The sequence below is a fragment of the Cynara cardunculus genome (assembly GCF_001531365.2).
Source record: "Cynara cardunculus var. scolymus isolate 2C chromosome LG 3, CcrdV1, whole genome shotgun sequence".
In the NCBI taxonomy this organism is placed as follows: domain Eukaryota; kingdom Viridiplantae; phylum Streptophyta; class Magnoliopsida; order Asterales; family Asteraceae; genus Cynara; species Cynara cardunculus.
The window spans coordinates 5,354,198-5,369,618 of record NC_037530.1 but is presented as its reverse complement, the minus strand read 5'-3'; the positions used below and the strand labels follow the sequence as shown (position 1 = coordinate 5,369,618).

At 31.2% G+C, this 15,421-nt stretch overlaps 1 protein-coding gene across 1 annotated transcript; it reads left to right on the top strand.

The window, feature by feature from the left end:
- The first annotated feature begins 13,118 nt into the window (after positions 1–13,118).
- Positions 13,119–14,894, top strand: LOC112508915 (remorin-like). Its single transcript, XM_025113766.1, has 5 exons — positions 13,119–13,379; positions 13,580–13,630; positions 13,717–13,804; positions 14,297–14,378; positions 14,502–14,894. Exons 1-5 carry the CDS (start codon positions 13,214–13,216, stop codon positions 14,691–14,693), a joined length of 579 nt encoding a protein of 192 aa, XP_024969534.1. The 5' UTR covers positions 13,119–13,213; the 3' UTR covers positions 14,694–14,894.
- The last annotated feature ends 527 nt before the right edge of the window (positions 14,895–15,421 follow it).

Below are 15,421 nucleotides of genomic sequence, written 5' to 3'. Positions count from 1 at the left end.
TCTTAAAGTTTGGTTACATACATTCTTTTAATGTAAAAAAAAAAAGTTACCTGAAACCCGTTAGGAAGGTTTTGATGTAAATAAAACTAAATTAGTTTTACCGTTCCAAAATCTTACGTCATTCAAACCCCTCGTCACTTTATCATTGTCTGCTCTCTATCACCTTTCATTACCGTTGTTGGCCCATGCCATCGATCTCCCTTATTTTTTATTGTTTTCAATTCTTTTTTTTTTAATATGTGTACATGTGTTCCATTAAATTGTTGTAAAAGTGGAAGAATCAAGAGAAAAAAGATTATAGCAAAAAGAGGGAGATCAATGGCAGGATCTAACGGTGGCGAGGGGCAATATGGAGAATGGACAACAATAGTTTGACGAGGAGTGGCGAGGGGAAGTGATGCCCTTGTGTGCGAGGGGTTTGAATATGGTTGGGTTTGGAAACGATAAAACTGACTTAGGTTTTTCACTCTAAAACATTTCTAGTTGGTTATAGGTAATTTTTTTTATTACAAAAATGTAAGTAACCAATTTTAGTAAGTTCGATGGTTTATTTATTGAATAACATTCAGGAGCTTAATCATTCAAAATAAGAAAGTTTAATGGTCTTTTCATTTAAAACTAAGTGGGTGTTTGGGATTGCTTATAAAACAACTTATTAACTTATTCCGGTGTAATATTGGTAATAAGCACTTTCGAGTGTTTGGATAAACAACTTATACCGGTGTCAAACCGGTAATAAGAAGTTTTTAAAGAAGTTAAACAATTCGAACTTATAATAAGTTGACAAACATTTTTGTAGAAAAGTATAACTTGTAACAAATAAGCAATCCCAAACACCCCCTAAAACCAATTTTAGGGGTCGTTTACCAAAGACTTACCATGTAAGCACTTACTAAATCACATTATCTTACCGGATGAATATGACAAGGACCCCGGTAGAAGCGAGACAATAAATAAGAGTCTTACACGTAAGTGAAAGCGACGACTCTTACCACAATAAGAGTTTATATCGTAAATTATTACATACGGTGCTGTCAGTGGCGGATCCAGGATTTTGGTCTAGTGGGGGCACCTTTAAGGTAGCTTAAACGCCCACCAAGTCATCCGATGTGTTTTAAGCCTAATTCCACCATTCCAAGAGATTTTGGAAGTTTTTTTGGATTATTTCGAGGGATTTTTTAAGGTTTTCTTATCGATTTCAAGGAACTTTTCAGTTTTTTGGTTGATTTCAAGATACTTTCTTTAGTTGGTGGAGGCCCTAACAAGAAATTACGGAGGAGAACCATGGTATAAAGTAACAAAAGACAATTTTTAACCTTAAAAAAATTTATTTTTTTATTTTTTAATGGGGGCCCTTCTCCCACCTTTTACATGGTGAATCCGCTCCTGGGTGCTGTTTTGGTGGGCTAAAATCTTACCCTATAAGTAAGTAATAGTGTTGAATTTTACCGGTAAACACTTATCGGGTAAGTTTTTGGTAAACGACCCCTTAATTTATTCAAATATTTTTCTATACTTTCTAAAAATCAGATGACGAGCTCTTAATTTATGGTTCAACACTTTGAGACCGTAACGGAGCTATTTCTTTCTGCATAAGTTAGGTTCTTCAGTCTCGAAAAGGTAAGTTTGTGCATAATCTGCAAATAAAATAAAGATAAAGGTTTAAATTGAATGTACGTCTTAGTTGAGGGTTTGTTGTGTAAATTCATCCACAGAATCTTTTGAGTTAGAATCTGTACCTCTTTGTGGACTTGCAAACGTCCGTTGTTGATGAGTTGTTGACAATTTTATTTGGTCGACATATCTTTAAAAAAAAATTAATTAAAATATCTATTTTGATACCTATGGTTTTATTTTTTAATCATTTTTTAAAATTACTAAAATAATCATAGGTTTGTAATTGACAAATCCATAATTTACAGAGGAATTAAAATGTAAGAAAAAATTCAGTATTTAAACCAGATCTGCAATAACAAACCAAATATGTAAATCTGAAAAAACACATTTATTGTAGATTTATTAACTAATTTGCATATTTGATCCCTATAATTGTGGACCTTGTACAGAATTATAGGGATCAAATATGCAACAATTAGTTAATAGGTCATTGTCTCGCTCTTACCATGTAAGATTATTGGTTCTTACCATATTCATTAGGTGGGATAATAAGACTTGATAAATATTTACCCGAGTAAATGTTTAGTAAACGGCTCCTTAGTCGAGTTTTTCACTCCATAATTATGCTATATTGTTTGGTAAAAAAGAGATGGAAATCTCTAAAAATATATTAATAATAAATATTTATGTGAAAGAAATATATTAAATATAAAAATATTTTAATAATATAGTTAAAACTATAATTATTAAAATAAAATAGTTATTATTTTTGTAATAATTGTGAAGTTTAAATTCTCCTTACTAATAATGGCAATTATAACAACTTTAAATGCTTGATTTATTAAATTAATGTAGTAGTTTTTTAAATTAAAATAAAGTACAAAGTATTTATTATATTTGTTAATTATTGTATTGCTATTTAAAGGTGTGTTTGATTAAAGATAATAATGGTGCTAATATATTAAATTAAAAGGATATTGACCCAAATGATTATATTTTACAATTAAATTAACCTTATAACCAGTTCTCTCTGGATTTTATTCAAAAAGTCACTAGATCCGTAATATCTAAGTCCATTATTATTGCAGACCCACTACACGAGCTAATTATTATAACCATAGTTATTACGAATCCGACCCAAAACCCATTTTTTTGAATCCGTAATGCCAGATTCGTAAGTGTCCACCTTCACAGAAAAATGGTTTTTGGGTCAGATTGACAATAGTTGCGGACCGGTGGTTACGGACCTGGTCCAAAAACATTGATTTTTTTGTTGTTTAATGGATCAATAATAGTTACGAACCTAGTGACTCTTAATAAAACTAGAAGGGTACTCATGCAATGCATCAAGACACATCTTGATTTCAGTTTTTTATTTTATTATTTTTTATGTCAATATACTATGATTTTATGTGGTTTTAAGAATGCGATAATGTTTTTATTTTTGAATAAAATATCATAAAATTTTGAAAAAAAAAATATCGATATCAATATCAAATTAATCTTTTTAAAAGTTCTTGTCTTTTGGTATTTAAGTTTAATAATGAAACAATTTATTTTTGGTTTAATAATATAACATTTTATAAAGATAATAATTTAGTATTCTGTTAGAACTCAATGATTATCCTAATTATATTTTAGATTTTTTATATTTAAAATAAAATGTTTATTCTGTATTTGATTATGTTTATTTGCAGTTAGTTACATGAATTCAGATATGGAGCTTTAATAAGTTATACTTACGCACAATCAACTTGTAATCTTGAATTTTAAGTAACATGTATTAATAAACAATATTTTATACATAACAAATTGTTTCTAAGAATTTTTATCAAATACTTTATAATATAGTATAGATACAGAAAAAAAATTGTGTGGAGTTAGGATTCATCTCACCAAACTTTAAAGAGATGATTTACAATTATTCATTTACGTCAGACAAAAACATTTACAATAAATTACATATTTCGTTCCTATGGTTTGTTAAAGATTTTGATTTCCGTCCCTATAGTTTAAAAAATTGAAGTTTATCCTTATAATTTGTAATTTATTACTATTTTTGTTCCTGAGTTAATTCTTACATTTTTGAAGTATAAGAGACCAAAATAGTAAAGAACCGTAAACCACAAAGACTGAAACAACAATAAATCATAAGGACAAAAATAGCAAAGGTTTATAAACTATAGGGGTGAAAACCATATAAACGACAAGGACAAGAATCACAATTTTTAGCAAATCACAGGGACGAAAAATGTAATTCACTCAAACATTTAATATTAAGATTAAGATTTTAAAAAATGTAAAAAAAATGTTGTTTATGTTGGGATCTTTAATCTTTGAGACGTCGATACTAATTTATCTTAAAAGTGTTATGTTAGAGAGAAATCAGATACATATAAACCAGTTAGGTGATTAATATAAAAGCATAGTGCCTATGAGGCGCTAAATCCTCAAAGAGAATTGTGATTCCTACATAGTGGTCGTCATATTCGAATCTTCACCAGTTTATGCAATTATAATAGTCCAGAATGAACTGTGCTACAACGTAAGGACAATACTGGTGTTGTTGCTTTGAATCATTTATATTGTTTCAATATAATTTGAGTCGTTCTATCAGGTAATAAGCAGTAAGAGAAGAAAATATGAAATCTAAGGATCGAAAAAAATTATATATATACATATATATATATGTATATATATATATATAAGAGTACTCGAACAATGCAACGAGATACATCTTGATTTTATTGTTTCATTTTATATTTTGGGTCTATCGATGTTATGATGCGATTTTATGTGGTTTTGAGAAAAAGAAAACGTTTTTATTTTTGAATAAAATATGAATTTGAAGATATTATAAAATTTTGAAAAAAATAAGCGATATTAGTATCAAATTAACTACTTTAAAGTTCTCGTTTTTATAATTTCTTTATTTCAATTTTTTATTATAATTAACTATTCTGTTAGAACTCAATGATTATCTTAATTATATTTTAGATTTTTTATATTTAAAAATGATGTTTATCATGTATTTGATTATGTTTATCTACAGTTAGCTACACGAATTTAAACATGGAGCTTTAATAAGATGTATTCATGCACATTCTACTTATTTTGACTTTTTTGACTTGTTTACCCCATATTCCCATGGGTTTGGTTGATCGGGTTGAAGACATTTGAATAACTCAACTCAATGTTTGCGGTTTGAAAAATCTCAACTCAACCCAATCCAAACCGTACGGGTTGATCGGGTTGGTCGGATTGATACTTTGGTATATTAAAATATTCTTCTAACCTTGAATATGTTATTTTACTACTCATAATTTCTTTTTTATCATCAACCATTTAATACAACTTATCCATACTTCTTACGTATATCACATTCAATTAATTTTCTCAATTTACATATATATATTCACAGTTGCTGAACATATATACGAATGAGTTATATAGAGACGGATAATAGATTGAAAAGATGTGTATATGAATAGCGTACGTGATAGTGTAATTGTCTAGTGTATATATTAATATAAACTCAACAATCATATTAAATCCAAGAAATATAAGGATATTGAGTTCATCGAGTTGGGTTGAGTTCAAATAATACCAACACAATATCAGTCCAATACCTACGGTTTGAAAATTTTACAATTCGATTAGACATCGGGTTATTTTTGATTGAGTTATTTCGTGTTGGGTTTGATTAATTTGGACGGGTTGATCAGATTTGTCGAGTTTGTAAGCACCCCTACCTAACAGGGAATATAATTAAATCTGCATCTTTTTTTGAAGTATGTAATATTTATATACAACAAATAGAACAAATAAACTCACACATATTTCTCACATTTGGTGAGGTTTGAACCCCTAAACTCCAAAAAGAACAAAAACTCACGTACTGTTAAACCAAATACCCTTTGATTTAAACCTGCATCTTGTCGCCACAGACATACAATCAATATTTTTCTCCATCTATTTTCGTGATTTTTTTAATCTCTTTTTTTTTTCAAAAATAAAAATATACCATGAATATAGAAAAAAATGTATTATGTCTTAAATTTGGTTAAGGAGCTGTTTACCAAATACTTACCTGGGTAAATGTTTATCAAGTCACACAACTTTACCTGATGAATATGGTAAGGACCAAAAATCTTACCCGGTAAGAGCAAAACAAGGACCAAGAGTTTTACCCGGTAAGTGAAGGTAACGACTCTTACCACGGTAAGTGCTTACAAGGTAAATTATTGCATATGATGTCGTTTTGGTGGATCAATATCTTACCCAGTAAGTAAATAGTATTGTTAAATTTTACCGATAAACACTTATCGGGTAAGTGTTTGATAAACAACCCCAAAATATACTTTCATAGAAGATATAATCAAATACAAAATTATTACAAAATTAATGTTTCTTCAATTAGATGTCTCAAAAAATGACCTTTTTCTAAAATCAAATATTTTTATCTTATTTATTGAAGAAAAATGCATTAATTAAAAATATTAAACCATCAATAATAATCGGATTACAAGTTAAACCATTAATTATATATTTTAAGGAATTAATTATATTTATATTATATACATATATCTAATTATTTATACTACAAAATATGTTGGGGTTGAAGGATATCATCCATCCTCGTCTGCAGTTTTAAAATTCGGGAATTTTCCATTCCCATTCTACTCGAGAATTCCCTGATAAAATTGAGATTAAATTTGAATTCGAGTCTCAACTTTTCATTGGGTATAGATTTTGCCGTCTCGGCAAAAGCATATTGTTACATTCTTAAGATAGGAGATAATTAAAACCTTAAAAATAAAGCGGATTAAAAGCTAGATCAAATAAAATCACCCAACAAAGGTGAAATAGTAAGAGAGTTTACATCAAAGAATGGACGATAGCTAACAACCTACTAATCTAAAGTAATTCCAGATCTAGATTATAATCGGGTATTGTTACAACCGACAAAAGAATATTTATCTGTCGTAACTCCACAATTTCTTCCAAAAGAATGATAACCCAAAAATGACACTACCGGCACACAATCTCTCCACTCAAGCATTAAGAGCCTCACTGTTAAAAGATCCAGATATACATCTCATTTAAGAAAAAAGTGTTAGGCTTAACGCCTAGTGAGTTCAAACAGTCATAGAATAAAGCTATAAAACATTAAAACTTGAAACATAGCTTTAAAATTATTGCATGCATTCAAATCGAGCTCATCCTTGTAAGGGCATAGAACTTCTTACGATGATGGGGGAGGCCTGATTTACCATTGACAGTGGCGGAACACATAAGTAAGCCATATTCAAATGTTATATAAGCATCACTTAAGGATAACCAATTATTAAGATCAGCCTCTCCAGATCTATAGTTTAATGAGTTAACAAGCTTAACTTTCCAAGTCTTTTTCTTGTGGAGTCACCAAGTTTAACCATACTAGGTCTTTACCTTGAGATCTCCAAAATCCAACTTAAGCTCGTTCACTTAGAAACTGCATTATGTTGGAGATGAACACTTGGATCTTTGGACTCTAGGCTTGAATCCTTAACTTGACGATAAATCTCTCTGAAATGATTGGAGAAGTGGAATAAACGCTCCAAGAATAGAAGTTAATGAAGAGGGAGGAAAGAGGAAATGTTGGTGAAGAGAAACGAGAGAAGGCCAAAAAATCGGGACTTCAATGTCCAGGTCAAGCACTTACGCGACCTTGCCCGCGACCTGAAGTCATGGTGCAAGTCGCCCGCTTCTTTGGTCACGCTCACAGTGACATACGCGGCTTCCCACGCGACTTGAGGTCGCGGGATCCGGTTTTGTGCCTGACTTGGTCTTTTTCAAGGGGTTTCAAACACGGTTCCAACGTAGACTTCACCACAAACAAACAGCATAAGAAATGACTATCTTAAGCGCTAAACGAGGTTTAATGACAAAAATAAGAATATCAGGAAACTCGAGCGTTACACCGATGCTTATTGAATATCAAATTTATAGAACAATAAATTCATTTCTTATTAGTTATTTTATTTTGTTTTTGAATTTAAAATTCGTATTAACTAAAAGTTACAATTTTCGTATAAAGATATATAACACTGGTTTTTTTAATTCAAAACGTTTCTTGTATTTTCAGAACAACTTTTTATTTTGTTTCAAGAACTAAATACACCCATGTCAGTTGTCACACGTATAGGAACGAACTTAAAGAGTCGATCTCCATAACAATAACGTTCGATTCGACTCATTCGAAAATTGATTAATCTTTTTGAGTCGAGGCGAACTATAAGATCGTACCATTTTGCCTTTGGCTTGTAGCTCGGTTAGCAAAGGGGTAGGGGTGTCTTTGTCCAAATACAAGACATGTCCTGTGTTCGAACCTAAGCCCCTACTAGCCTCAACTGCTGAATGAGCCAAAAAATGTCCCTTTACATTGGTGTCTTTGAAGGTGCTTTCGTGTGGAACTAGTTGAGATTGCCGGTAATTACCTTTTTTTTGCCCTGATAAGTTCATGATTTTATTGTCATTGACATTTAACACATAAAACATATTCATAACACCATAAACATGTAAAATACTTTTTCATGTGATATTGAATTGAGATTTCCATAACTGTAATCAAATTCGCATTTAAGAATTATCTTAGGACGAGTTGTCCTTTTTTTCTTGTCAAGTATAGAGGTGACTTGTCACAGATGTTGGTTTTTATCTGTATTTTGTTTTATAGTCTTTAACGACCTCTAAGTGTTCCTGATATTTACCGACAAACATATGGGGGATAAAACATTTAAACATTTATAATTGTGCTACAAATACTTAATATATTCATGAAAATGAACATTTTGTTTGAAATATTGTCATTAGGGCTGCTCGAAAACCCGACCAACTCGATCAACCCAACCCAACCCAATGCTAAATAACTCAACCCAATGTCTAATCGAGTTGTAAAAATTTTAAATCATAGGTATTGGGTTGATATTGGGTTACTATTATTTGAAACCAACCCAACCCGATATTCATTTTTTTTTTTTTGATTTAATATGATTGTTGAATTTCTATTAATATATACACTAGACAATTACACTATCACGTACGCTATTCATATACACATCTTTTCAATCTATTCACATCTCTATATAACTCATCTGTATATATGTTCAGTAACTGTAAACATATATACGTAAATTGAGAAAACTAACCGGATGTGATATACGTAAGAAATATGGATAAGTTATATCAAATGGTTGATGATGAAAAAGAAATTATGAGTAGAGAAATAACATATTCAATGTTAGAAGATTATTTTAATGTACCAAAGTATCAACCCGATTAACTCGTCCAACCCGTACGGTTTGAGTTGAGTTGGGTTGCACTTTCATTTGGGTTGGGTTGGGTTAAGATTTTTCAAACCGCAAGCATTAAGTTGGGTTGTTTAAATATCTTCAACCCGATCAATCCAACCCATGAGCACCCCTAATTGTCATCATAAACACATAAATTTCATTTAGTATGCAACTTTGTTTGAAAATAACATAGACACTCAGTTCCAAAGTTATTTCGTTAGGCCACCTCTAACCCATCACTAAAACATTAAAATAAGATCATATTTGTTTTAACCCACCACTAAATTGTAGAAGATCTCTATATTTATACCATTCTAGGTTTCCGGGCCTATGCACATTGACTAATCCCCAGACGACCACGAATGGCCTGACTTCATCGCAGGTGAACCTCCATGACCACAAGGATTTATATCGTAGAGGTCTAATATTCATGATCTCCAAAAAAAAATGTGTATACTGGTTTTAGAGTTGTACGTTTTAATAAGTGGTTGGAAGAGTTTTGTATTTTAGCAGAGATAGACCCACATTTTAATGTTTTTTTAGAGGTCGCATTAGAAGACAGTCGTACCATATTTTTATATACCCTTTATCATAATATTCGGCTTATCCCCAATTTAAATTTAGGAGTCGTATGTCAAATACTTACCGGGTGTCACTTATCTTACAGAGTGAGTACGATAGGAACCGAAAGTCTTACCTAATAAGAGGTGTAGCAAAGACCGAGAATCTTACAAGGTAAGTAAGAAAAAATAGTCGTACAACGGTAAAGCATGCCTACCAACAATCAATTTTGATAGTTGAGAAGGTTATTCGATAAGATAAGTAAGGGGCCGTTTACCAAACATTTACTCGGTAAGTGCTTACCGGTAAAATCTAACACTATCATTTACTTACCAGATAAGATTTTAGTCCACCAAAATGGTATCGTATGCAACATTTTACCCGGTAAGCACTTACCGGGTAAGATTTTTGGTTCTTTTCTCGCTCTTACCGGGTAGATTCTTGATCTTTGTCATATTCATCCGGTAAGGTAAAATGACTTGGTGTTTACCCGAGTAAGCGTTTGGTAAACGGTCCCTAAGAGTGATAACTCTTGACGTCAAAAGCTTACTCAATAAGCGTTTGATAAACAACCTTTAAGGTCGTTTTATATTTATCGACACAAAGGACAAAGCTACGTCTTTGTCACATGTCCTACAACTTTGCTTTCGTTACTTTGTTTGTACGTAGCTTTTATCATTGAAAAATATTTTTGACCATTTAATTATTAAGTAACAATTATTTTTTGTTAAACTAATGTTTATGCGATTTTAAGAAATGAATAAAAATGTTATTTTTGAATAAAATATAAATTTGAAGATATTATAAAATTTTGAAAATAAATATATCGATAGTAGTATCAAATTAACTATTTAAAAGTTTTAGTTTTTTTGTGTAAATTCTTTAATTCAATTTTTTTATTATAATTTAATTTAGCTTTAATAACGAAATAATTTCTTTTTGGATTAATAATATAATTTTTTATAAAGATAATATTTAAATATTTTGTTAGAACGCAATTATTATCCTAAAATAAAATAATTTTACATTTTTTATATTTAAAATAAAATGTATATCTTGTATTTGACTATGTTTATGTGCAGTTAGTTACACAAATTCAAATATGAAGCTTTAATAAGTTGTACTTACGTACAGTTTATTTGTAATCTTGAATTTTAAGTAATATGCATCAATAAACAATATTTCATGCAAAAAAAATTGTTTTCAAGAGTTTTCTGTCAAATGCTTTATAATACTAGAAGGGTACTCACATAATACATCGATATACATCTCTATGTCTTAGTCGATGTTATAATACGGTTTTATGGGTTTTAAGAAAGCGATAATATTTTTTTTTGAATAAAATATAAATATGAAGATATCGTAAAAAAATTAAAAAATATAAATATATATATATATATATATTGATACTAGTATCAGACTATTATTTAAAATTTCTCATTTTTTATGTATTTCTTTAATTTATTTTTTTATTTTTAGTTTAACAATATAATTTTTTTAAATAATAATTAAGTATTTTGTTACAACTCAATAGTTATCTTAATAATATTTTATTTTTTTATATTTAAAATGAGATGTTTATTCTCTATTTGATTATATTTATCTAAAGTTAGTTACATAAATTCAAACATGATGCTTAAATAAGTTGTACTTACGCACAATTTACTTGTAATTTTGAATTTTAAGTAATATGTATCAATAAATTTCATGCATAAAAAATGATTTTTAAGAGTTTTTATCAAATGCTTCATAATATAGTATAGATAGTATAAATTAGCTAAATATATTTATTAAATTATATAATAATATATATTTTTTATTTAGATAAATATTATATTCCTATTTAAAAATAAGAGTAAAACAAATTTCGTTTATATGTTTGCAAATCCTACGAGTTTAATCCCTATAATTTAGAAATTGAAAAATCTCGTTTAGATGTTTGAATACCATTTGGCTTGTAAATATAATGAACGTCACAAATGGTTAGCAGGTGGGAAAGAGCTTTCTGGCCTTTAGAGCGATTTTCCGAGTCCGACCCTTTGTAATTGGTGTTCAGTATTTCACTTTGTGCAATTTTCGTCGAATTACAAACTACCCGAAAAGCCGTTATATATAAGAATGGTTGATTACAAATTAACAACAAAATCCATCTTCTACTTCCCTTCCTTCAAGTATGCCACGTTAACCTTAATCTAAAAAACAAAAACCCCCCGTTGTTTCCCGGTCTTGGTTTGGCTGGGCCCTTCCCTTGTGGTTGGTTTCTTTCTCTCCCTCTCTCTCTCCCCTTCTCCCTTTCTTTCTTCTTCTCTCGCCCTCTTTTTGGGTCCTTTCCCTCTCTCTTCTTCTTCTTCTCTCTCTCTTCTTCTCCTTCCTCTTTCCCTTCTCCTGTGTTTCTTTCTTCCTTCTTCTCCTCCGGGAGCCTTGGATATTCTGGTGGATGTGGTTCGCCCCCACCCGAGCGCGTATTTGTTGTTTTATGTTTAGTGTTTTGCCTTGATCTGGAGGGGTCTCCCCCCTCCCTATCAAAAAAAAAAAAAAAACAAAAAAGAGAATAGTTCAGGGGAGGAGCGTTCAAATAAAAACCACTCAATTTGTAAAAACCGTGAAAACTTCATTCAACCAATCATAATTTTTCATTTTGTTCATTTTTTTGTAATTATGAGAGGTTGATTAACCATTTTTATTGTKGAGGKTGTTAATCATGRATRTTATCATCTTCATTATYTTAATTTTAGARAAATACATGAAACAGTTTCATTAAAATTTCATTAAATATTATATGAAACAATTTCATAACCATATATGAAACAAATTCATCAAAAAAAGTATTATATGAAACAATTTCATAACCATATATGAAACAAATTCATCAAAAAAAGTATTATATGAAACAATTTCACAAGATTAAACAATTTCATGAAATTTTTTTCATAAGATTAAATAATGAAATCGACGTATGAGAGTGGTTTGTACGGTTTTTACAAATGAGGGTGGTTTTCATTTGATCGCTCCTCTAGTCCAGGGTTAGCATCCTTTCTGACTTGTAAACAATTTTGTTAAATGTAGGATGATACTAGAAAATCCCATTCGATAGTGAGTTTGTCGGTAACTCTGAAGGGGCGGAGGGTTTGAGAAGAAACCGAAACCAGTGTCTCTATGAAAGGTGGTGTGAATGGACGATGAGTGATGATAGGGGTTATTTCATAAATATTTTAACACTTGTACATATGCAATGTCAAGTCGTATACAAATTTTAATTAAAAAAGGTTAAAATGACGAAAATGCCCTTCACATATATGGTCGCTTAACGGGGATAGTTGTTTTAGGGACGAAATCCATAAAAGAATACAAAGTAAGAAGTGAAAATTTTGTGATTTCTAAAATAAGGACTAAACCTACAACATTTACAAACCATAAGGACTAAATTTGCAATTTACTCTAAAAATATTATTTATTTAGAAAGTCATCTAGTAACAGTTTTGTTATCACCAAATAGAGAAATTAAGGAGAGCTGATTGGAAGGTAGAAGGCGCGTGGGTAACAGAGTGCGCGTGGGGGTGTGCCAGCTCATGATATAAACACAATTGGGCAATCTATAACTATCAACACAGCTCCTTCCATCATTACTCACACTATTCCCTTCTCTGCCAAAAATATCTGCTCTTTAATCCTCCTTCCCTTTTCCCAATTTTGCTTTTGATATGGCAGCTGAAGAAGCCCAGAAGGTAGAGGTTGAACCCGAGTGCCCGCCGGAGCCACCACCTGCCGCCGCTGAGGTGGAGGAGAAAGCTATTGTTCCACTTGAACCACCTCCTGTTCCTCAAGAAAATCCCGTTGATGATTCCAAAGCCCTCGTTCCAGTTGAAAGTAACAATTTCTGTACTTTTAAGATTCTTATTCCGTCAAGTTTGTTTCTGATTCGTTTCTTTTTTCTCTCTTGGTTTTCTTTGATGAATTTAGATTTGTATTGGTTTCTTGAATCTATTATAAACTAGAAAAAAAACCCAACTTTCAGTAATTGTGTTTAATCAAGAATATTGTCGTCTAAGTGTTTGTTTATATGACAGAGCCAACAGAGCCTTCCAAGGATAAACCTGCAGAGGGTTCTGTCAACAGAGGTAATTATGAGCATCTATGTGATTTTGATTTTGAAAAAATTAAAAAAGAAAAAGAAAAGAAGAGATTTAATTGATTATTTCTTCAGATGCTGTTCTTGCCAGAGTTTCAACAGAGAAGAAAGATGCACTAATCAAAGCTTGGGAAGAAAGTGAGAAGTCCAAAGCAGAGAACAAGTAAGAAATCAGCTTCTGTTATTTACCCCACAGTAAAAAAAATATTTATTGTTTTATAAACTTTGATCTTATTAATCAAATATTAATCTTAGTGTGATTGTCTTTTACCTCAAAGTGTGTTCTAATAGATAGATATATAGAAGTTCACAAACACTTTTTCACTAGCCAAGCCTAGCCAATTAGCCGCACTACTCTTTGCGATAGAGTTCCGTCCCTTTTCACACCATCCAAACCCCAACAAATATCAGTTTTCTTGGAAATGGGTGATCCAGACTTCACCCAGACTAATCCCATGGCAAGTTGAGACTGTAGGCTTCGCCCACAGCCCTGAGGTAAATCTCCCGATGGCTATAAGTGCATATGCAAATGGCAGGATTTGAAGTGGGTTGATTTTTTCGGTTTTTGCTTAATCTTCTAAGACGATGTAGATTAAAGATCCTTGCAGTGTTTGACTAATGAATTATTTTGTGTTGAACTCGTCATCTTGAATAGAGCTCAACAGAAGCTATCTGCCATTGGAGCTTGGGAGAACAGCAAGAAAGCAGATCTAGAAGCTGATCTCAAGAAGATTGAGGTAACATTCTTCTGCAGTTTTCTATCTGGTTAGATTCTATGATTATTAACCATCTTGGGTCTTTACAAAGAGAGAGATAACATGTTCAAATAATCATTTAACCAAAAAACAATGAACGAGCAGGAGAATTTGGAGAAGAAGAAGGCCAAGTATATTGAAAAGCAGAAGAACAAAATCGCTCTCCTACACAAACAAGCAGAAGAGAAGAGAGCAATGACGGAAGCGAAACGTGGAGAAGATCTTCTCAAAGCAGAAGAAGTGGCGGCCAAGTGCCGAGCTACTGGAACCACCCCCAAAATAGGATGGTTTAGCTAGATGTTTCCATAAACTCTAGTATGTGCCATTTGTAAAGTTTCTTATAGTATCTTGCTATATCTTAGATGTTTGCTTATTTATGTTGCGAATGATTGGTTGAATGTTTCATTATTTGGTGTGCATAGTAATGCAAATTATGTGTATATAAACCATTTGTAAGAAACAAATTTGAATGTGATATTTATGTTCCATGAAGTTTCAGTTTTGTGTTCCTAATTCTAATCCCAACAAGATTATGGGTTCTTCCAAAAGACCCCCAAGGCTATACACATATATATAGATTTCGGCTCTCTCTCTCTCTCTCTATCTATCTATCTATCTATATATATATATATATATATATATAGGTTTGGCCCAAAATTCTATGACCAATAGGTGAGAGATGCAATCGATGAGAGATGAAACCATGAGAGTTGCAATCGATAAGAGAAGTACCTACAGATTCAGCTGAAGAAGCTGATTGATTTCTCTTGGAGAGCAGCGTGAGAAAGGGCAAGCATGGAAAAACGAAGACTCGTTTGGGGAGACTGGGATGAAAAAACCACTCAGAGGTTATTGGAATCATTAAGCGGTAGTGTTTTCTTTTAACAAATAAGAATTACCTCTTAGCAGATCAGAGACCTCTTTTAATAAAACTATTAAAAGGCAAACAAACAATCCTTAATAATTAACAGTTCAATATTGATTATATTATTAAAATATTTTTCAATACATTTAAGAAAAAAAAA